This window comes from Lithobates pipiens, unplaced genomic scaffold (genome assembly GCF_037356315.1).
Source record: "Lithobates pipiens isolate NorthernLeopardFrog02 unplaced genomic scaffold, aLitPip1_a1.2 Scaffold_18, whole genome shotgun sequence".
Taxonomy (NCBI): domain Eukaryota; kingdom Metazoa; phylum Chordata; class Amphibia; order Anura; family Ranidae; genus Lithobates; species Lithobates pipiens.
Window position 1 is genome coordinate 627,648,522 of NW_027507758.1, and position 22,456 is coordinate 627,670,977.

At 44.7% G+C, this 22,456-nt stretch overlaps 1 protein-coding gene across 1 annotated transcript in view; it reads left to right on the forward strand.

Annotated features, from left to right (window-relative positions):
* The window catches only part of LOC143986872 (uncharacterized), a 106,347-nt gene that overhangs the window by 22,280 nt on the left and 61,611 nt on the right, over positions 1-22,456 (forward strand). Inside the window, exons 3-11 of the mRNA XM_077485279.1 lie at positions 1,890-2,018; positions 2,146-2,274; positions 2,361-2,484; positions 2,601-2,698; positions 2,789-3,016; positions 3,096-3,302; positions 3,418-3,559; positions 6,957-7,803; positions 19,118-19,124. Of these exons, the coding sequence (XP_077341405.1) occupies positions 1,923-2,018; positions 2,146-2,274; positions 2,361-2,484; positions 2,601-2,698; positions 2,789-3,016; positions 3,096-3,302; positions 3,418-3,559; positions 6,957-7,803; positions 19,118-19,124 (1,878 nt within the window). The 5' untranslated portion in view covers positions 1,890-1,922. The remainder of the gene's footprint in view (positions 1-1,889; positions 2,019-2,145; positions 2,275-2,360; positions 2,485-2,600; positions 2,699-2,788; positions 3,017-3,095; positions 3,303-3,417; positions 3,560-6,956; positions 7,804-19,117; positions 19,125-22,456) is intronic.

The following is a 22,456-nucleotide window of genomic DNA, read 5'->3' on the forward strand; positions in this document are numbered from 1 at the left end:
AGTGAAAGGGCGGTGGTATGTAAAAGGCCAATAAAAGGAGTTCCATGCCACCCACAGTAATATGTAAGAACACATAGCGTCCCCGCCTGTCCGTCTGTAAGTTATGTAGTTGAAATTGGGCAGTTTTAGCTACCAGGACAGCGACTCCACTAGAATTATTGGTATAAGGGGCATGGTACATCCACCCGACCCACGGCTTTTTAAGAGACATCTGCAACTGACCCGTAATATGCGTCTCAACCAGCACCATGATATCCGCGTGCATTTGCCTGAGATGAGACAACGTCCACCATTCTTTCTAATGCCGCGTACACACGATCGAATTGTCTGGCGTACTTAGTCCGACATACAATCCGGCGGATAGTCTGGCGGACTTTCTACCGAACGGACTTGGCCACACACGGACACACAGAAAGTCCGACGTTCGCTTGCGCGATGACGTACAGCACGTACGACGGGACTAGAAAAAGCCAGTATCCAATAGCTTCCTTTTTCGTACTTGCTTTGAGCATGCGTCATTCTTAGTCCACCGTACTAGCATACTGACGAACGTATTGTCCGCTGAAACCCAAGTCTGACGGGAAGATTGGAGTGCAAAAATACTTTCTTAGTCCGCCGGACTTCACGCTGGAAAAGTACGCTGAAGCCCACACACGATCGAATTGTCCACTGAAATGCGTTTCGGCGGACTAAGTACGCCGGACAATCTGATCGTGTGTACGCGGCATAAGGCTTCATCCAAGCCTGTCCCGAACGAACATTCTACGGAGATTTGGAGATTACATAGTTTAATTTTGGATGCAGGGTCCCTTGACTAGGTCTTCATCCAAATAGCCCGTCTGGCTGCCACTGCTAAACCTCCTGATCTTGCTGCCAGCTTGACGGACTCTGTAGATGCATCCGCTATGTACCCGACTGCCTTGGAGAGAACCAGTAGGGATTTCAAAATTTCTTCCCTAGGCATGCCTTTTTTTATGCGGTCTTGCAGTTGGTTGCCTTGTCCAGAACCTACAGAAATGTGTAGTTAGGAAATGAGATGCGTTATTTATGCTCATTGAAAGTTCAATGGTGCTCCTAGGATTTTGGGTCCCTCTAAACATCTAGGCTGTAAATGTGTTTTGAGTAGTAATTCTGAGTATGTCTATGCTATGTGTAAGAAATAATAATAGAAACGTTTTGAAATAAATTTTAATTATTTTCCAAAAAAATGTCCCCAAAATTTTCCAAAAACATTGTGACAAAAAAATATAAAAAATAAATAAAAATTAAAAAAAAGCTCACTATACCTCTTACTAAACACCTTGGACTGTCTACTTTCCAAAAAGGGGGTCGTTTTTTTTTTTTGGGGGGGGGGGATATTTGTACTTTCCTGACATTTTAGGGCCTCAAGAAATAAGAGATGCCATCAGTACGTCAGGACTGATCAATTATTAAATCCATATCCCATAGTTTGTACTCTACAACTATCCCACAGACTAACTCGTATACACTGATTTGGGCTATTTTTACCACAGAAATATAACAGAATAGATTTTGGCCTATATTTTTGAAGAAAGGTTATTTATTTGCTAAATTGTATAACTAAAACAAATGTATTTTTATTCTAAATTTCTGAATCTTTTCATTTATATAGCAAAAAATGTAAAAATCAATACGCATTACAACACACAGAAAGTTATATCTGTCTAAAAAAACAAAAACAAAAATAATTTGGGTAATTGCCATTAAAAGTGTGAGAGCGCTGAAATTTTCCTGGACAGGAAGGAGGTGAAAGTATCCATACCTGAAAGAGTTAAATGTACAACAACCCTCCTATTACCCTCTCACATCCACATCCTATTATTGTGTGACAACACCATCCAAATAATTCTTCTTTTCATTTCCCAAAGTTATCCATCTACAAGGAGACCTGTATAGATCAAATGACGGCACCAATGAGGATGGAGGAGGACCGGAGTCACATGACTGAGAAGATACTAAACCTCACCCTGGAGATCATCTACCTGCTGACCGGAGAGGTGAGGAGGATTCTGGGAGGTCACATGACATCACTCTTATCTCTATTAATAAAACACAGACCTGACCGGAGAGGTGAGGAGGATTCTGGGATTCTAACATGATTTTCCTATTGGTTCCTCAATACAGAGATTTCTGAAGTCAGGTGATCATATGACCATCCCAGTGCCTCCATGTGACTCCCTAAAACCTGTGAGACACAACATGGAGAAGATTCTAGAAGTCACCAAGAAGATGATGGAGCTGCTGACAGGAGAGGTGAGCGCTGCTGGGAATTCTGGGACATTATCCAGTAGCAGACAAGGGATGTGTCTGGATGGTGACTGTATCATTGTGTGTGTCAGGTTCCTATAAGGTGTCAGGATGTCACTGTCTATTTCTCCATGGAGGAGTGGGAGTATTTAGAAGGACACAAGGATCTCTACAAGGACGTCATGATGGACAATCAGCCGCCCCTCACATCACCGGGTAAGAGGAGACTTTATTGTAAAGGAGAGAGCAGTACGGAGGCTCCACCTAGATCCCCCATCATCTGATAAACACATAGAAACAATGTATTCAGTCAGTGTGTGTGTTTCCTACAGATGGATCCAGTAATGGGAACCCACCAGAGAGATGTCCCCGTCCTCTGTATTCCCGGGATTCCACACAGGAAGATCACATCATCCCTCACCATCATCAGGTAGATGAGGAACAATCACTGATAGTATCATTAGGATCTGTACATTATCTACATTGCTACCTTTGATGTAATTTTTATTTATATATTCAGAGTGGAAACCTGGGAGATTCTAAAGTTGAGGTTAAAGAAGAGATAAAAGAGGAGGATGATGAGGATGGGGTGATGGAGGAGTCAGAGTACCTTGAAGAACACAAAGCTCTGTACCAGGACACCATGGTGGAGTCATCCAGCTACAGAAACCCACCAGAGAGATGTCCCCGTCCTCTGTATTCCCGGGATTCCAGACAGGAAGGTCACACCACCCCCCACCATCATCAGGTAGATGATTGACAATTATTGGTAGTTCTGATTTATACACAGCATGTTTGTTACAATTAATGTTTTATTATATATTCAGAGTGGAAACCTCTGGGATTATAATATTGTTGTTAAAGAAGAGTATAAAGAGGAGGATGAGGAGTATGGAGTGATGGAGAAGTTTTCAGAAGGACACAAGGATATGATGGAACCACCTAATACCAGGAACCCACCAGAGAGATGTCCCCGTCCTCTGTATTCCCGGGATTCCACACAGGAAGATCACACCATCCCTCACTGTTACAAGGTTGGTGGGACGGAGCTGAGCTTATAAAACACAGAATCATGTGTGGATTTGTATGTGATGTCACAATTATAAAGCTTATTTCTTACAGATATTTTCTCAAATTTTCTTGATTTAGAGTAGAGATCCAATTCATATCCAATTTGAGGTGAAATCAGAAGAAGAAGAGAGGTATGTGAGGGATGATCAGCAGTCTATGGAGGAGGATGGAATAACGGGGACATTTATAGAGGAGGACACTCCTACAGAGATCAGCACAGGTGGGTCATCAACACTAAATATATTCCTCCACCCATACTGCTCACTGATTGGTCCAGAGTAGGGCGGGGGCTGGGTGATAATAGCCTGTAATCCCCTGGTCACTTTCCTGAGCTGTGTTCCCCGTCCTGTATTCCTGTATTTCTCTCCGATAATTTTCCTTCTCTGTGCTGCAGACACAATTTATGTATCTAGATTGGATTTATGACAATTCTGGGGTTCAAGTGGGAGCAAAATGTGGATTTCTCTTATATTCACCGACCGACACAGCTCCTCTTTGTAGAAAGTGGGTTTGTTAGCCTGCCACTAGGAGAATATAGGCAAAATTGTAACACAATACACAGAATTGTCAGTATCGCCCAGGGGGCGGACCCTGTGCTAACAACCCTTCCTGCTGCCCCAGCAGCTTCAGTTTTGTTTTGCCTAGTGAAGGAGAATGAACTAGGAACCCTGCAGGCCCTTCGGTCCATTTTTTTTTTGCAGGACTTATGCTTTTGCGCAAGACGAATGATCCTGAGATCTTCTATCAACAGCCGGCTGGGTGACAGGCTGGTTAAGTTATCCTTGTAGCCCCCCCCAGTCCGGCCATTGAGCGTGTGCACGTCGCAGCTATGGCTCGGCAGGCCACGACATACCTCAGCTCCAGAGGTGGTTTGGTGAGCTTCAATGCTCCAGGTTATACATATGACCGGGCTACTGATATCTGGATCACAGTATACCAAGGCCAGCAGCCACCTTGTAACTGCGCAGGAGTGGGTCTGTGATGGAATGTCTCCCAGCTCTTCAGGACTGGTAAGTACGGCTCTCCCTGCTTCGGTGGGGTGAGCAGCTGGGCATTTCCTGGGAGGTCAATTCGGGGGCCACCTCACCTCCTTCTCTTCTCTCCTACGTCCCTATCTTCCCTCCTCCCCCCCTCTGCTGTGCGGTGTGTGTACAGGGGATCGCTGGGTCTCTCAAATTTCAGCTTTGGCTGTCTTTTTTCAACGACCCCTGGCATCGCACTCCTTAGTGAGTACCTTCGTTCAGGGGGTATGACATGTAGTCCCTCCGATGCGCCCACCATTACCTCCATGGGATTTGAACCTGGTGTTGTCGGCGCTTCAAAAACAGCCGTTTGAGAGCATCAGGAAGATTCCCCTGTTGACTCTTTCCCAGAAAGTGGTCTTTCTAGTGGCCATCACATCGGCCAGGAGGGTTTCGGAATTTGCGGCCTTATCTGGTCATCCACAGGGATAAGGTGGTGTTGCGTCCGCAACCGTCCTTTCTACTGAAGGTGGTCTTGGCTTTTCATATCAATGAGGGCATTGTATTACCATCGTTGTGTCCTAAGCCGAAGCACCCCAAAGAGGTGGCCCTTCACACTCTCGATGTAGTTAGGACTCTGAAGGTGTACTTGTCTGCCACTGCTCCCTTTCGGAAGTCAGACTCACTGTTTGGTTCGGTGGCTGGTCCAAAGAAAGGTATGGTGGTCTCGTCGGCCACCATTTCCAGGTGGATCAGACAGATTGTAGTCCAAGCCTACGCCTTGAAGGGGCAGGTGCCCCCCCTTTCCGGTCACGGCCCACTCTACAAGGGCAATTGGAACGTCTTGGGCCTTCCGACACAAATTGTTGGTCGCTCAGGTGTGTAAGGCGGCGACTTGGTCGTCTGTCCATACGTTTACCAAGTTCTACAAGGTAGACGTCAGCGCATCGGCTGATGCCTGTTTTGGCCGCAAAGTTTTGCAGGCGGCCGTGTAGTTGCAATAATTGTGCAAACTTGTTTTTTTCCTGGTTTTTCGATAAAAACGCAGTACTGTTGTATTAATGCACTGTTGCATTATTTCCGCAATAGGTTGCGGTCTTGGGGATCACTCCTGTTGAGGATACCCGGTTACGTGGTGGTGTTTTTTTCCACACACTGCTGTTTTTTTTTGTGGGTTTAGTTTCACTAGTTCCCACTTGCCATGGTGGATGAAGTTGTTATGCTGTTTTTTTACACCCCTCGTTTGGCACTGCTTGGGGACGTCTCACTTAGTACAGAGAGAAGCTGTGTCGGTCGGTGAATATAAGAGAAAACAGGATTTTTTTTGTACTCACCGTAAAATCCCTTTCTCTGTAATTCACCGACCGACACAGCCCCCACCCCTCCTTTTTCTCTACGTTATACTGCTTGTTGACGTACTGAAGCTGCTGGGAGCAGCGGGGAGGGTTGTTAGCACAGGGTCCGCCCCCCTGGGCGGTACTGGCAATTCTGTGTATTGTGTTACAATTTTGCCTAGTTTCTCCTAGTGGCAGGCTAACAAACCCACTTTGTACAGAGAGCAGCTGTGTCGGTCGGTGAATTACAGAGAAAAGGATTTTACGGTGAGTACAAAAAAATCCTGTTTTTTTACCATAGACGTTACTAAACCTAAGCACCTGGGGAAAGTGCTTTGGGTCTTCTGGCAAGATCTCTGACAGAGCAATTTTGCCAGGGTCACATGTTCTGTTTGCTGGTTGTGCCGGGTGGAGGGATTTGTCTGTATAGTCTCAGACCCAAGTCACTGAGTGCAGTCTCAGGAGATGGGAGGCAGCGGTGTGGGATCTCTTCCGCTTGTTGCATGTAAACATTGAAACTTCCGCTGATTACTGAATACCAATATTATGAGTCCTGAACCTTACACTGTATAATTTATATTGTACATTACATACTCCTGACCCCTGCACTATATACTCTATGTTGTACATTACATAATTCTGCTACTATATACTGTGGTTCTATCTGTTGTACATTACATAGTCCTGACCTCTTCTCTCCCCTCTACACACTACTATATACAAACATAATATATATTCTCTTTTGTTACACCCATTTTCTACCATTTTATATTTTATATCTGATGATTTGATTGGAGCACAGACTTTTACATGTTGATAATAATGTGATAACATCCTCAAACTTTGGAACCTTAAACAGAAAGTGATAATGAGGGAGGAGTCAGTAACCCAATGATGGGGGTCTTCAGGATCAGTCCAGTCTTCATCTTGGTTGTTCTCCCCCCATCCTCACTCTCTGACCTCTGGTGGGGCTCAGCCCCGCTGTTATTCATGACTAAATCATGGACTAAATAAGGAAGTGCAGAACTTCTTGTGTTGGGAAGATGGCAATGAGTGATACAGGGGGTGGGGACACTCGTCCTATAATCCCCTCATTACTGTCACTCCTATAAAAGACAGTTCTCGTTGTTTCCTCACTCTCTGACTAAGGACCACGAATAAAGAAATGATCTGGTAGGAGATCAGAGGACCCATTTACTAGTTACCTTGAGGGGGGAATTGTAAGATCCTCAGAGGCAAAGCTGCCTGATGTGGGCAGAGTCCTGGTTTAGGGGAACCAATCAGCTCATGTCTAGTAATAATCTTTTTATTTCTATTTTAGTAGATGGACGGGAGATGAGGAAAACCTCAGAGGATTGTCTCACTTTGTCTCCAGACTGTAAAGTAGAAGATGAGGACATCACACAGTATAGTCCAGGAGAAAACCCGACTACCTCAAATGTCCATCCGGCACCACACAGTGTAGATGGACCATCGTATTCCTCTTATCCTGAGGAACCTCAGACTGTGATTGATTGGGCCGTCCTTCCAAAAGATAAGAGGTTTTCCTGTACCGAGTGCGGGAAGTGTTTCCCTTTTAAATCTAGTCTTGATGTGCATAAAAGATCTCACACAGGAGAGAAGCCGTATTCCTGTCCTGAGTGTGGGAAATGTTTTTCATGGATGTCTGCTCTTTACAAACATCAGAGATCTCACACAGGGGAGAAACCTTACTCCTGTCTTGAGTGCGGGAAATGTTTTACACATAAGTCCAGTCTTTATAAACATCAGAGATCTCACACGGAGGAGAAGCCGCATTCCTGTCCTGAGTGCGGGAAATGTTTTTCACGGATGTCCAGTCTTTCCATACATCGGACATCTCACACGGGGGAGAAGCCAAATTCCTGTCCTGAGTGCGGGAAATGTTATTCACGGGCGTCCAGTCTTTACAGACATCAGAGGTCTCACACGGGGGAGAAGCCGTATTCCTGTCCTGAGTGCGGGAAATGTTTTTCACGGATGTCCAGTCTTTACAGACATCAGAGATCTCACACGGGGGAGAAGCCGTATTCCTGTGCTGAGTGCGGGAAATGTTTTTCACAGAAGACCCATCTTTATAGACATCAGAGATCTCACACAGGGGAGAGGCCGTTTTCCTGTCCTGAGTGTGGGAAATGTTTCTCACAGAAGTCCGATCTTTACATACATCAGAGATATCATAGGAGGGAAAAGCCACTTTCCTGTCCTGAGTGAGGGAATTGTGCCTCACTGAAGTCCTCTCTTCCTGTATATCGGGGATCCCACACAACCCTCGAGGTGTATTAGTGCCTTGAGTGCGGGAAATGTCTTCTATATGAATGTTGCTGGACATCACAGCTCTCATGTGGGGAAGAAGCACACCCTGATATACACCTCAGATATACTCCATGGCTGATCTTCATCATGGAAGAAACAGTTCATAAGGAGATCAGAGATCACCAAAGACATGGATGAAGTGTTTTACCGTGTTGGCCATTGATGGCAGTAGAAAAATAAAGATGTAGTCATTACCTTTTCATTGGCTGAGTACATTTTGTGATGTAAACTTTCACAAACACTTAAGCCTTGTACACATAATCGGATTTTCCAGCGGGAATTGTGTGTTGACAGACTGTTGGTGGAAAATCCTACCAGTTGTACACTCCATCAGACAATTGTTGTCAGATTTTCCGCAGACAAATGTTGGATGGCAGGCTTTAAAAAAAATTTGTGGTCTGGTGTCAGATTTTTCGATCATGTGTAGAGAAGTCCGTCAGACAAAAGTCAAAAGTACAGACACACATTGTTCAGAATCACTGCTCACTAAACACAACATTAGCAGAAGGTGCCCAAAGGGTGGTGCTAAAGAGCTGAAAAACCATGTAGTACATCACTACGTTCGTGTTTGTTGGCCGACAATTGCGTGCCGTTTGTATGCAAGACAAGTTCCTGGACAACGCCCTTCAGGCAAAAGTCTGAGGCCTTGTCTGCGGAAAATCCGATCGGGTGTACGAGGTTTTAGAGGTCTATTTTATTATTTTTTTTATTAGTTGAACGAATGTGACCAGCATTCGCCCAGCTGTGATGAGTATTGGATGTATTTTATCTGATACACTGATTTCCTTGGCTCCATCTAGTGCGCATAATGCAGTAATGTGCTATTTTTACTATATAAACACTTGGTCCATCTGATCCAATAGAGAAAATCAAAAAAGGAGAACCTAGTGCTTAAGACACGGTAATACTCCTCCTGATTTTATAGGCAGGCCAAGTAATGTAATAAAAAATATACATATTATTATAATAAAAATACAATAAAAATGCATAAGCAAAGTGTAGAAATTGCATAATACACATAAAAAAAAAAGTGTATATATTGAATGATAGTGTACTCAAAGTTACATTGGTATGAAACTCGGCTTCCCTATAGACAATGTTGGGCTAGCAAGATCGCATGCTGCAAATGATGCCTGACATGTTTCGCACCTTGTAGTCCTTCTTCAGAGGATAATGTCTTTTTCTGAGAGTCGTGAGTATTCTATAATACAAATGTATAATACATTAGTAAAATAATTGACTAGTGTATCAATTTATCAATTTATCAAGAATAGTTGAAAAAAAAAGAAATGGACAAAGCATGAAAAAATATGCATATCTAAACACGTTTGATGAAAAATGGCGGCAGAAGAGACTGTACTTACAGGGATGAGCGGATCATTGCTAAGACCAACCAGGGAGCAAAGGGGCTGTATTCTCATAGATAGATAGATGAGTGCAAAACCGTGGTGTACCCCAAGGTGGCAACAGGGTGGGGGGGGGGGGGCGTGCAAAAGGGCCGGGAGAGAGCGAAAAGGCGGCACCGGTCTCAATTACAAGGACCCTAGGCACATGGAGTAAAACGCCTGCCAAAATTCTTTTTTCTGTATTATATACAAGAAGAAAGTAGAGAGTATAAGAAGAGTAAGCATGGTTCATTACAACGATGCAAGGTAGTAAGTGTATAAAAAAGGTATTAGTTGTTGTCAAAATGTTTCACCTACAGCGTAAATATACCGAGTAAAACAGATGAAAGGAAATAGATTTAGATTTGAAAGGTAAACAAAATATTTATTTTCACGTACCTCTGCTTTGTGTCCTGTAATGTCTAACCCCACCACCACCACCACAGCATCACTGCGGATGTCAGGGGTGCGGGTTTATAAACACCCTTGGTTAGGCTGATTAAAACCAATGTGCAATTGGAATCAGCTGTTAGTCAGCGTGACAAATCGTGGAGCTCGACCAGTCGCAACCCCGATCTGTCACAGAGTCCCTCGGCGCGGTGCAAGGCGCCCCTAGGGGCGGAGTCAAGTCCAGCGTCATCGCGCCACCGACGTGCATGTGGCCTGCCAGTCTGTGCTTCACAGTGAAGAGCAAACAGGAAGAAACCTGCCAAGGGGCAGGTTCCAAAGGGCAAAGGATGTCCAATGTGTGGCCCCGAAGGTACTTCAACAGAGGACCCCTGTACGCCAGGAAGTGGGGCAAGGCCCCCAATCCACGTGTCCCACCCTAGATAAAAAATGCAGCCCAATGAATGTCTGTGTAAGGACACAAACAATGATGCTTGAGTCAATCCATGGGAATCATGCCCCCTAATGGAAATGCAGCCCAAGAAAAATGTCTGTGTAAGGACACAAAAAAATGATGCTTGAGTCAATCCATGGGAATCATGCCCCGTAATGGAGATATGTCAAGACAAATATCCCATTATTTCCACTAGATGGAGCTGATGATCATAGGAAATGACTGTGCTGCATTAATGCCAGAATTTGTAATGGTTGAATGAATACTCGTCACATTGAATACATTTTCTATAAGTAGACTCCAAAGTTTCCGTCATCAAGCATAGATTCATACAAATAACTGGGTAGAGGCAAATGCGGGACCGGTGGTTGTGGACATTGGTCCTGTGTGTCCCTCCTAATTGCAAGCTACAGAGGAAGATGTACATTAGCACGGGGACCTGAGAGTTTACTAGAAGACAGTTATTGTGCAAGTGTACACAGTGTGTGTTCATCTGTGAGGATGGAGGCCCACCTTAAGGTTGAGTATTCCCCCTCAGCCTTGTCTCAGGACATTGAAGGCACAGAGTAAAGGTACCCCATGTGTGAGGCAATGACCCTGTTACAGATGCCTAGCATTGCCCCGAAGAACCCTCCCCCGGGGGTAATCCTCGCGTGTGACTTACACATTGCACCTAATGAGTTATTGGGGAAAATAAAGGAAAGTGATTAACCCTTCACTGTCTGGGTGAACTGATTAAAGGGGTTGTAAAGAGAATTTTTTTTTTTTTAAATAACAAACATGTTATACTTACCTCCACTGTGTAGCTCGTTTTGCACAGAGTGGCCCCGAACCTGCTCTTCTGGGGTCCCTCGGCAGCTGTCTCAGCTTCCTCCCTCAGATGCTTCTCACGTTCATGCGAGCTCCCTCGCATGGTGAGAAGCATCTGCGGGTGCGCTCCCGTGATACAGCCGGCGGCTATAGCCGCTCGCTGTATCACAGGGCCCCGGCGCTCCGCGTCAGTGGATGTGATTGACAGCAGCGCGAGCCAATGGCTGCGCTGCTTTCCATCCATCCACTCCAGCCAATCAGCGGCCAGGCTGAACGGTGGAAAGGACGTCGGGGGACGAGCGCAGGACTTTCGAGGGGTGAGGTAAGTAAAACGGGGGGGCTGGGGGCGCAGGCGCTGTCAGGTGTTTTTTCACCTTAATGCATAGAATGCATTAAGGTGAAAAAACATTTACCTTTACAACCCCTTTAAATACACATATCTGGGGGGTTGTCCTAATCATGCCTGTGAAGGGACATCTCTATGATGTACAGAAAGTGCTGCAGCTGAGCTGACATTTACAAAGGAAAAATGCCCAAACAGCACACAGACCCCCCTGAGGTTTTTCTATGTATTTGGGGGACATTTGGAGGGTCTGTGTGCTGTTTAAAACAAAGAAGCCGGGATCATGTGTGCGGGATTCTAGATTGTAGGATAGCTTGGGCGATCCTCTGAAGTATGTGGGGATCACTTGTCTGCTCCACACTCCTTAGATTGTCTCAGACTGTATGAAAGATACTGTGTGCGTCCAGCCAGATAAATGTGGGAAAGTCTCCCTCCACTGGTGGTCAGCAGTAGGGATGGGCGGAACGACTCCCTGTTCCTTTTGCACCAGAACTTTCAAACATCACAACAGTTCGGAACCGAATAATGAACACCATTGAAGTCTATGGGACCTGTACTGGAAATGTGCCCATTTTGAAGTCTTATATGCAAGTAATTGGGCATACAATGGTTATGGGGGTCTGAGTACTGCCCTGGGGGACATGTATCACTAGAAAAAAGTTTGTAAAAAACATAATTTTTAAATGAGCAGTAATTTATTGATGCCTAAAGTGAAAGCATAAAAATGAAAAACTACTTTCAATATAGTACATCTGGTGGTGTGCTACTGGCAGATTTGCTGCAAGGAGTTGGGACACCCTGCAGTATATCATCATTCCTGTCAGTGGAGGCTGCTGAGAGGTCATGAGGTATAGTGGAGGCAGACTGAGGTGAGTAAGGAGGAGGAACAGAATTGCACCCCTTTTGTGTGGCTTTTAGGTGCTCTTGCCAACGGGCTGAATGGTGGGAGGTTAAATGCCTTGTCAAGCATGTGGTACCCAAATGCCTGGTGTTTTTTGCTTCGCTTGATGTGTTTGAGACAAAGTTTGCAAATTGCAAAAGGCCTAGACAGCTGAGCTGTGGGATGTGGCCAGGGAGGTAACAGCTCCACAATGTGATGTAATAGGGTGGCTGCTCTCTACTCTTTATTTATTAAAATGCTTAACCTACGCAGTCTTACACGAAGGCCTCGATGCGCAAAAACAAGGACATTGACATTAAAAGACCTTAAGAAAACCAATAAACCAGCATAGCAAGATACAGAATAAAAGCCAGGAAGACTGTCCATCACACCCCAATTAAAAATTAGGTGACTCCAAAAGCTTGTACAAAAAGTGCGGTTTTCAATTTCTTTCGAAATTTCAAAAAGTCATTCTCAAGTCTTAGTTTCAGAGGCAAGGAGTTCCAAAATACAGCTCCTTGTACTTCACTCGTTCTCCCTCCACATGTTTTCTTATTAAATTTTGGAATCTTCAGTATGACCAAATTCGCCAATCTCAAGGATCGGGTAGGCACATACTTGACAAATTTTTCCTTCAGATACTCTGGGCCACATCCATGCAGTGCCTTATGGACAAGACATCCAGTTTTAAACAGAACCCGTTCTTTCATGGGCAGCCAATGCAGGGCTCTAAGGGATGGAGTGATGTGGTCATGGCGACCAACACCTGTCAGTAACCTTGCTGCGGCATTCTGAATCAACTGGAACTTATAAATGATACAAGCAGGCAAACCCAAATACAGGACATTACAGTAGTCCAATCGACTGCTGATAATGGCATTGACCATGGCGATCTTATCAGAATCTGTGATATAGCGAAAAGTCAACATCAGGAGTCTCAGGTAGAAGTGACATGAACTCACCACCTGATTTACCTGAGGGCGCAAGTTCAACCTAGAGTCAAAGATGACACCCAGGTCCCTGACCTGAGTCCCCGGAATCGAAAAAGGTTTGAAAGATTTCAGCCATGACGGAAACAAGTTGGAATACACCTGGTTACTGAAGATGATACATTCAGTTTTGGTGCCATTTAGCTTTAGATAATTGGCACCCATCCAGGACTGGATTTCCTCCAGACAGAGGGCCAGCCTGACCTGATCCTCCCCTTTCTTGGATAATTTGAAGTAGATCTGGATGTCGTCAGCATAGACATGGAATGGGAGATTGTTATGGCAAATGATGTACAGCAGCAGCTTCATATGATATGATAAAGCAGATTCTTGTGGGACCCCGCAAGACAGAAGACTATCGGAGGAATAAAATGGTCCCAACTTTACCCTCTGAACCCTGTCTCGCAGGAACGAGGCTACCCATGCCAGAGCTATACCATCCATTCCCGCCACTATCTTCAACCTATCCACAAGTATAGAGTTCTTGATGGTATGAAAAGCTGCCGACAGATCCAGAAGTACCAAGGCCGAAGCTTCATTCTCATCCAAGGCCCAGAGCAAATCGTCCTGGACTTTTACCAGGGCTATTTACGAATCTCTCCCAAGACGAAATCCTGACTGGAAGTCATCAAAAAATTTATTAGACTCCAGGTGAGGTTGAAGTTGCCATACCGCAGCTCACTCCATGATTTTTGATAAAAACGGCAGGGTGGAAATAGGGGGATTGTTGCTCAACACGGTAGCTTTCTTTAGCGGGGTATAACCACCGCTTGCTTCAGAATACATGAACGACACCGGTAGCAAAAGACATGCTGACAATGTCTGCAATAAAAGGCGCCAGTGCATCTGAGGAGTCTAATTCCAAGGTAAAACTCAGATTTAGGATGTTTCTACCAATCCACCGCATAAATTCTCCAAGCTCCTCTCATGTGCCTGTCCAAATCATCGAAAATATTGTCTAAGTACCTGTGCCAGGACATGATATGGCACAGGTACATAGACGAATCGGCTCCGAAGAACAATGATCGCTCCCAAAGGCGTTATAATGCCACATGGTGGTATTCTCTTTCAGAAACTCTGCAATCATGGTAATACCCTTTACATATTGGTATTGAGCAATAAAGGGCCTTGACATCGATTGTGACAAGCCATGCTTTGGTTGGCACAATGATGTCATCCAAAATCTTCAATAGAGCTCTAGTATCCCGTACATACGAAGGTAAAGATGTAATGAATGGTCTTAGATAACCCATCAATTTACTCGCTTTCTCAGAGATACTTCCTATCCCTGATACTATCGGGCACCCAGGTGATGTATCTCTGTTCTTATGCAACTTTGGTAAAGAGTAGAAGGTAGGTATAATTGGAAATTGAGAAATTCATATATATTCTTGTTTATGAGCCTCAAATGCTCTAAGAATAATCTCCCTAAATTCCTGGTAAAACGTCTGAATTTGTTTTTCAGGTATACTGTACATCTGTACTATTCCTTGTTATTAATAATATCCATACACATCCTAATATACCTTTGGCGATCCAAAATCACCACATTCCCTCCCTTGTCCGGTGGTTTTATAATTATAAATTTTGGGCGTAAGATTACTCTCTGTGGTGGATATATCAGGAAGAGATCTTATGTCATAAAAAACGTTCTGAACAAATTACCAGATATGTATACACCGTTACAGTGGGGGAAATGATTGGGATTTATTTTTGTATTCTGAGAAAACTTTAAGTTTAGTGCTCGATGTCTCTGACAGTGAAGCAACTGGATATATGCAATCAGTTGGGTTACTTTCTTCCCAAAGTTGTATAAGGTCGTTTAGGGCCTGAAAATCATTGATGCCAAAATCCTTCCATAGCTCCATATCGTTAGCTTTTTAAGCCTGGGGAGTAACAGTGTTGTGAATGACATGGAACAAGAGTTTCCTAGCAAAGAGCATAATATCCTTTGCCAGCTCAAATTTATTGCCTTTCTGGCAACTTAAACCTAATTCTAGGACTGAGTTCTGAAAGATTGTGTTGTGATAAATTGATCACCTCTAATTTATTAGTTACCAAGTCTTCTTCACATAAGTCCCTAGACCGCCCTACTTTTTTGACTCCTCCAAAGGGGAGGGGCCTGTCTGGGATGTGGAAGGAGTAGTTGGTTTAAATATTGGTATTATTTTTTTGTGGTTTTCTCACGTTTGGCTGTTAACCCGTGGGACCAGAACCCTGTGCATCACCCCCATTCTGCATTTGGGTAATACTACCACCTCTAAACATCGAAGGGATATGAACTTGAGGTTGGAATTGAGAGAAAGAAAAATTAGGAAGAGGCAAAGGAGCTCCCTTCAAATACATAAAGTTACCCTGGCTAGTATTCTGTCTTTTGGTACGGGTATTAGCACTTCCCTGACCAACAAATTTCCTTTTCTTATATGTCCTACATCCTGGGTTACTCGATGCCTCTGAGTCAGCCTGTCAAGAGGAAACGGATGAGGAAGAGACAGAAGAGATTACATCAGTATCATTATTTTGAGTTCTACCTTTCTCTTTCCACTCTTTCTCTATATGTATTGCACACTGCCCTCACTTTGCACATGGCACTAATAATGTTTTCAGTACATATATTCATTCTTTCGAGTCCTGATTAGAGTTAGCCTGCCTATGTTACGCCCCTTTTTACCATAAACGTACAATTGTAATATTAATGTGATACCTACGTAATCATGTGTATAAAAACCTTCAAATGCGTCATAATAAAGCAGAACTGTTATTTTGAAAGATGCGGGGTGTATCTTTTGTCTGTTCCCTACTGCAGTAGTTATTATTAATTTGGAACCAATAACCAATATGAGGATAGGAGTTGCCTATCTATAAAATTACCGTGTCAGTTTCCCTCTCTGACTTACCTGCCACTTATATGCTTTGTTTGAGTCGTAGGCCACAATATCCCTCATAGGTTTTTTGTTTTTATGAACTACAATCTTTTTATTAAATTATTTCATAAATTCATACAGGCTTTTCTGTTGCTCATCATATTTCTGATTGGTTGTAGGGTCCTGATTGTCTGAACACAACTTTTGAATTTGCTCGTCTAACCCCCTAATTTCGTTACTATAATGCTCTTTTAGGATCTCCATCATCTGGCAGGAACATTTATGAAGCTTCTCCTCCCATAATTTCCTCATATCACCACTAATTTGTGGGATGGTGGGAAAGATTTGGATCCTCAGCCCAAAGGGGACAAATTTTAAAATCGATATAAAAGTCAAAGTAACTTTTATGCCAGTAAAGGGAAGAATTTTTAATCAAAAGTTGATTCAGTCTCTGAAACAACCCATTCAAATCCTGTTTGCCATCTGTCAGTCCATTAGCCTCTAGCCGTATCCTAGAGGTACTGTCATAGGCACTAGCACCGAAGAGGTGATCTCAACACAGCATACAACAGCAGCCCAAAATTCCTGAGCCACTGGGCAGTGCCAAAATATATGACTAAATTCAGCCGGAGAGTCTGAGCATCTCTAACACTCCCCTGAAGTCCCTGGATAAATTTTGGCTAGTTTTGCTGGTGTATAATATATTCCGTGAAGAAATTTAATTTGGATCAGACGATCTCTTGGCGATACTACTGAGGGGAGAGTTGTAGGAAAGTGCTCCTTGTATAGTTCTGATAGGGTTTTTTTCATTGACTCGTCCAACAGGATAGATTCCAATGTGGAGGGCCTCATTACCACCCTGACAGAGCCAAACTGAGATGCATGCGTGAATTGAAGGTAACAAAACAGATACGAGTTGGACAGGTCAAATCTTGTTTTAGATCGTCAAAGTGGGATTAATTTTCCCCCTCTAACAATGTCACCCAAGGTCCTAACCCCCTTTGACCCCCATATGACTGTGTCTGGTATGAAAAGTGGGGAAAATGGGGATTCAACCACAAGAGAGAAGTTGGCGACAGACTCAGATGCAGGCACCATTAGGTTCTGAGTATTGTCCCAGGCCCTAATGGTAGCTCTCAAATTTCCATTAAAGGAAATTTGGCTCCAGGACCACGATGGACCAGGAGTCGTAGACTCTCATATGAACCCAGCACCGCTGCCTCTAATACCATGACAAAATCTCTATCATCCCCAAGAAGCCACCTACATGCAAAAACTCCCTGGCCAGCCAAAAAATTCTTATTTAGATCAGGCAACGCAAGACCCCCCTGCCCCAAAGGCTCCTGAAGAGCCCAGAGACCTATCCTGGGAGATGAGTTTCCACATATGAATGAGCCAAAAATGCCATGCACCCAACGAAAAAAGGTATGCGGGAGCCACACCGGAGAATTGTGCAAAAAAATATAAAAAGACCGGAAAGGATCTTCATTTTGAGAAGATTTATACATCCCAAAACCGACAAAGGGGGTTCTTCCATAATTCAGCTTTCCTGTTAAGGAGGTCCAGCAGGGGCAGCAAATTTAAGCCAAGATAGTCCGTAGCCCTTGTAGAGATGCAAATCCCAAAATACGTGAATGGTGCCTCGGATCCGACGTAACCTGGTCAAGTGGCAAAATGGTCGACTTGTCCCAGTTCACTCTAAGGCCGGAAAATTTCATAAAATTATCTAAAATACCTAAAACTGCATTCAGAGAGGGAGCTGGATTCTTCAAAAACACGAATATGTTGGCCGAAAACAACGCTAGGCACTCTGATTGAGCCAACCTCCAGTGCACCCACCTCAAAGTTCAATCATAAGGAAAAACAGGAAGGGTGGCAATGGACAACCCTGCCTGATTGCCCTGTCCACAGCAAAAAAGGGGGATATTTAACGCCATCCTAGGTGCACTGTATAGTAGAGATACCCACTTACAGTAACGTGGACCAAAGCCCATACTCTTCAACACTGTCCTCATATACCCCCAATCCACTGAGTCAAAGCAGGTAAATAGACAACGAAGATTTTTATCCATCGACTTCCCAGACATGAAACCCGTTTGATCAATCTACCAGGGCTGGTAGCACCACCGCCTCCCTAGTGGCCAAGACCTTTGTAAGGATCTTTAGATCCACGTTAAAGAGGGCTATCAGTCTATAAGAGGAGCAACATGTATGATCCTTGCCCGGATTGGGCAAGAGCACCACATATACTTCCAACATAGACGATAGCAACACTTTGTGTTCAAAGAAATATGAATATAGTGATTGTAGACTAGGGGTGAGCGTGTCAGAATACTCTCTATACCATTCCACTGGGAACCCATCCAGGCCCGGAGAATTGTGTGAGGGAAACAAGAGGATGGCTGCCTCCATTTCTTTAATAGTGATATCCAGCACCAATAAATCATATAACAATTGCGGTTGAAAAGTGGGTGGTATATAAATGCTTGCAATCACCATGGTCGTTTGATATATATCCACCACTAAGATAACATATCTCCCCCTAGATCAGAGATCACCATCTGGATTGAGCAGGGTATACTCTTGCTGAGCAAAATGGTCACTCCTCTCACATAAGAGGAATAAGAAGCATGAAACATACGGTGTATCCACAATCTTCACAATGATATCACCTTGCTCCCATCCGTCTCTTGTAGGAGGACAATTTGTGGTCTGACCACCTTCAATTAGCTAAACATTGCTGTCCTTTTCACTTCGTCATTAAGGCCCTGTATATACCAAGACAGTACTTTAACCGACAGAGCCATAATAGCTTTTCAAAGTATATAGAAACATAACCAGGAAGACAGAAGTAGGCCAACGGCCCCACCTCTGTGCTCCAAAGGGGCTGTAAAGGAAAACAAGGTTAGGAAAACACAATATTTAAATTAGAAAAGATAATATCCCCACATGGTGGCACCTGGAGCCTGAAAACAAACTGACCCTGCTGTAATACATAAGAACACAAGAACAAAAAACAGTAGAACAGTCCAGGAGCTCCTATGTGTGTGCTCCAAAATGCAGGGCAGTCATCCCACACTCCTTATTTCCAAGAGGGAGAACACAGGTGTAGATAGGCAAATGTAACGTTTAAATGGAGTCAAGCTAGTCCATGGTATTCCCCGGAGACTCAAAGAGGTTCCAAAAGCGCTGCATTTTATATTTCCTTTTTCTTCTTAAGCAACTTATCACGTTATTGATGCTAGCTGCTGATTTGTACTCTATTTTACTTTGACTCACTTGTAGTGCAACTTTTCACATATTTTTTGTTAGCTCTGAAATATGCTCCTCCACTCCTGTCAAGCACCCCCTGATTTTATCCAGATCCTGTCTGATTATGGTGCATTCAGATGCCAGATGGTCAATTCTGAGCATGAGAGCTACTTTGCTGCTATCAATGGCTGCCAGGATCATAGTAGTAAGGTCCGCTGCCGAGAGACCCCCCCTCCGGCTGCAAATGTATACCATCCAGTGATGGTGTATTAAGTACCCTTTGCTGCCTTCTCCATGTGCGCTGCAGAGTTGCCAGGAGAGTGAGACAAGGCCTTGTGTGATGGCAAGATGGCGGTGGCCCTGCACATGCCACGCTGCTGCTGTGTTTTTTGAAACCAGGTAATCTGGGGAGCTGAAGCCGATTTTTGAGAAGGCATTAATCCTGCGTGTTCCCCCTCTGCTTATACAGCAATATCAGTCCACAAGAGCTGCAGAGTGTCCCGAGATGGAGTGGGATGTAAAAGGATTCAGTGGAGCTCCTAGGAAACACATCCTGTCTCATCTAAATCCTAGCCACACCCCCCTCATGCGCCTCTTTTTTTTTTTCGTTGAACGAAGGTTTTTGTTGAGCAATTACATTGTACACATAGTTAAACACAGTACTTATATATGTTGTGTAATAGTTTCTAAGGAGCGGAATGTACATTCATGACATATACTGTATAGTAAACAGCTCACAGTGGTATATGGCAATAATGATTTGTAGAAGGGTATGCACATAACACCGCAAATACAAGGTAAAGGAAAAATAAGTGATTCATTGTCTCTTTATGTGCTTGAGCCTTTGTGCCACTAATGCCGTGTACACACGATCAAACAATCGGGTGGAAAAGTCCGGCAAACTCAAGTCCGCCGGACAATCCCCCCATGTATAGCCTCCGGCGGACCTTTTTTACCTGAAAGTACGGGACTTGCATTTCGGCGGACAATCCGGCCATGCGTATGCCAGTCCGCCGTACTTTTGAAATGAACTGAATTTTCCCGCCCGGAGAAAAGTCCGCTCATTTTGAGCACGTCTCCAGGTAGGCGGGGCCAGCGAAGGATGCGTCGCTGGCCCCGCCACCTGGTATGGACTTAAAGGGGAACCTCAACGCCGAAAAGATCGGCGTGGGGTCCCCCCCAAGTCCACATCAGACCCTTGTCCAAGCACGCTACCCGGCCGGCCAGGAAAGGGGGGGACGAGCGAGCGCCCCCCCCCCCCCCTGAGCCATACCAGGCCACGTGCCCTCAACATGGGGGGGTGCCTTGAGGAAGGGGGGGCCGCGCAGCCTTTTACTAGCGGAGGAGCCTGGCTTTCTTCCTCGCTGCCGCCCTCTTCTTCCGACTTCGGGCGTCTTGTCTCCCTCTTCGGTTCTTCTGCCGGGCCACCGCGCCTTCTTCTAGCTCTTTTACAGGCTAGAATCTTGATGTCTACTTGCAGGAGTGAAATGGGGCGATAGGATTCCGGGTATCCAGGGTCTTTACCTGGTTTGGGAATGAGGACTATGGTCGCTTCTCTCATGGAGGGGGGGAGTGTACCTGTCTCGAATAGGTGATTGTATAAGTCCAATAGTTTAGGAATTAGTGTCTTACTATATTGGGAGCAGAATTTTATGGGTAAGCCGTCCGAGCCTGGGGACTTAGACCTGGCAAATCCGGCAACTGTCTCCGCGTAACCTCTTCCAAAAAGGAGGTCATTGGAACTTCATCGTCAGGACTTCTGTGTATAGATCAGCAAAGAAGTCCCTGAACATGGAGGACACCGTATGTGGATCTGTAACCTGTCGACCTTCAGGACCATGTAGAGAAATTACCACTGGAGGCCCATCCTCGCTATGAACAAGGTATGCCAACAGCCTGCCGGCCCTTTCCCTGTGCTCGAACAGCTTTTGTTTAGCGAAGAACAGTTTCTGTCTTGTTTTGTTGTATTGGAGTTGAGTTACTACTCTAGTCTGAAGTTTGAGTGCGTCGGCATGTACTGGATTAGGATCTGACATGTATTGTTGTTCCATGTCGGACAATTCCGCCACTGCCCTGTCTAACGTACCTGCAGAGTCTGTCTTGACTCTGTTGATGCGCGAGGTCAGGGACATGTGGGCATGTCGTTTAAATGACTCCCAAACTGCTGCCATGGGGGCTGAGTGTTCATTGTCTCTGAAGTATAACTTCCACTCGTCAGCGAGGTTATCGTCCTCTGGCAGTAATGTGAGCCAAAATGGGTTCAAGCGCCATGTCCATCTGGGCTTATCTATAGGCATGCTCAGTGTGATCGAATAAGGGCTATGGTCTGAGAGCAGTCTAGGACAGAACTGCGTATCCATTAGCTGTGGAGTGAGGCCTTGTGACAAGAGTATGAAATCAATTCTGGACACGGAATTATGGGTAGAGGAGAAGCAAGAGTATGCTTGCTTATATGGGAATTTATATCTCCAGGTGTCAACCAGGTGGAAGGAGGAGATCAGTTTGGAGAATTTGGTGTTCCTGGTGGCTACTGTAGTGGAGTTTGGGGTTTGGAGTTTATCTAGGGAGGGATTCAGTGTAGTGTTGAAGTCCCCCAACCAAACTGCCTGGACTGTGGGATGTTGTGTCATAAATGTGAGTCCTTCTAGTATTATACAAATGGAGAATGGGGGGGACATAAAAGGCCAATATGAGGAAAGGTTCGCCGTACACCTTTGCAGAGGAAGACATAGCGTCCCTGTGAGTCCGTGACAACCTCGTTAAGTTCAAAATGTACCGTTTTATCTATGAGGATGGAGACTCCACGCGCTTCGGGTGTGTGGGTGGAGTGGAATGTCCATCCCACCCACGGACGGCGGAGGGCCATCTGTAGCCTCACCTCCACGTGAGTCTCAACCAGGACCACTATATCAGCCCGTTGTTTTTCAATGAATGCGAGTGCTGCCGAGCGTTTTACCTTCTCACGCAGACCCCTCACATTCCAGGTTAGGAACTTTAAAGACACCATAGGTTATCAATTTTGGGATAGTGTGGGACAGCTACCCTTGTACTCGGAGTTAATCCGTGTATAGTAAGGAAAGGAACAAAGAACATAGACCTGAAGTGTGCCAGGGTCACGTGGTC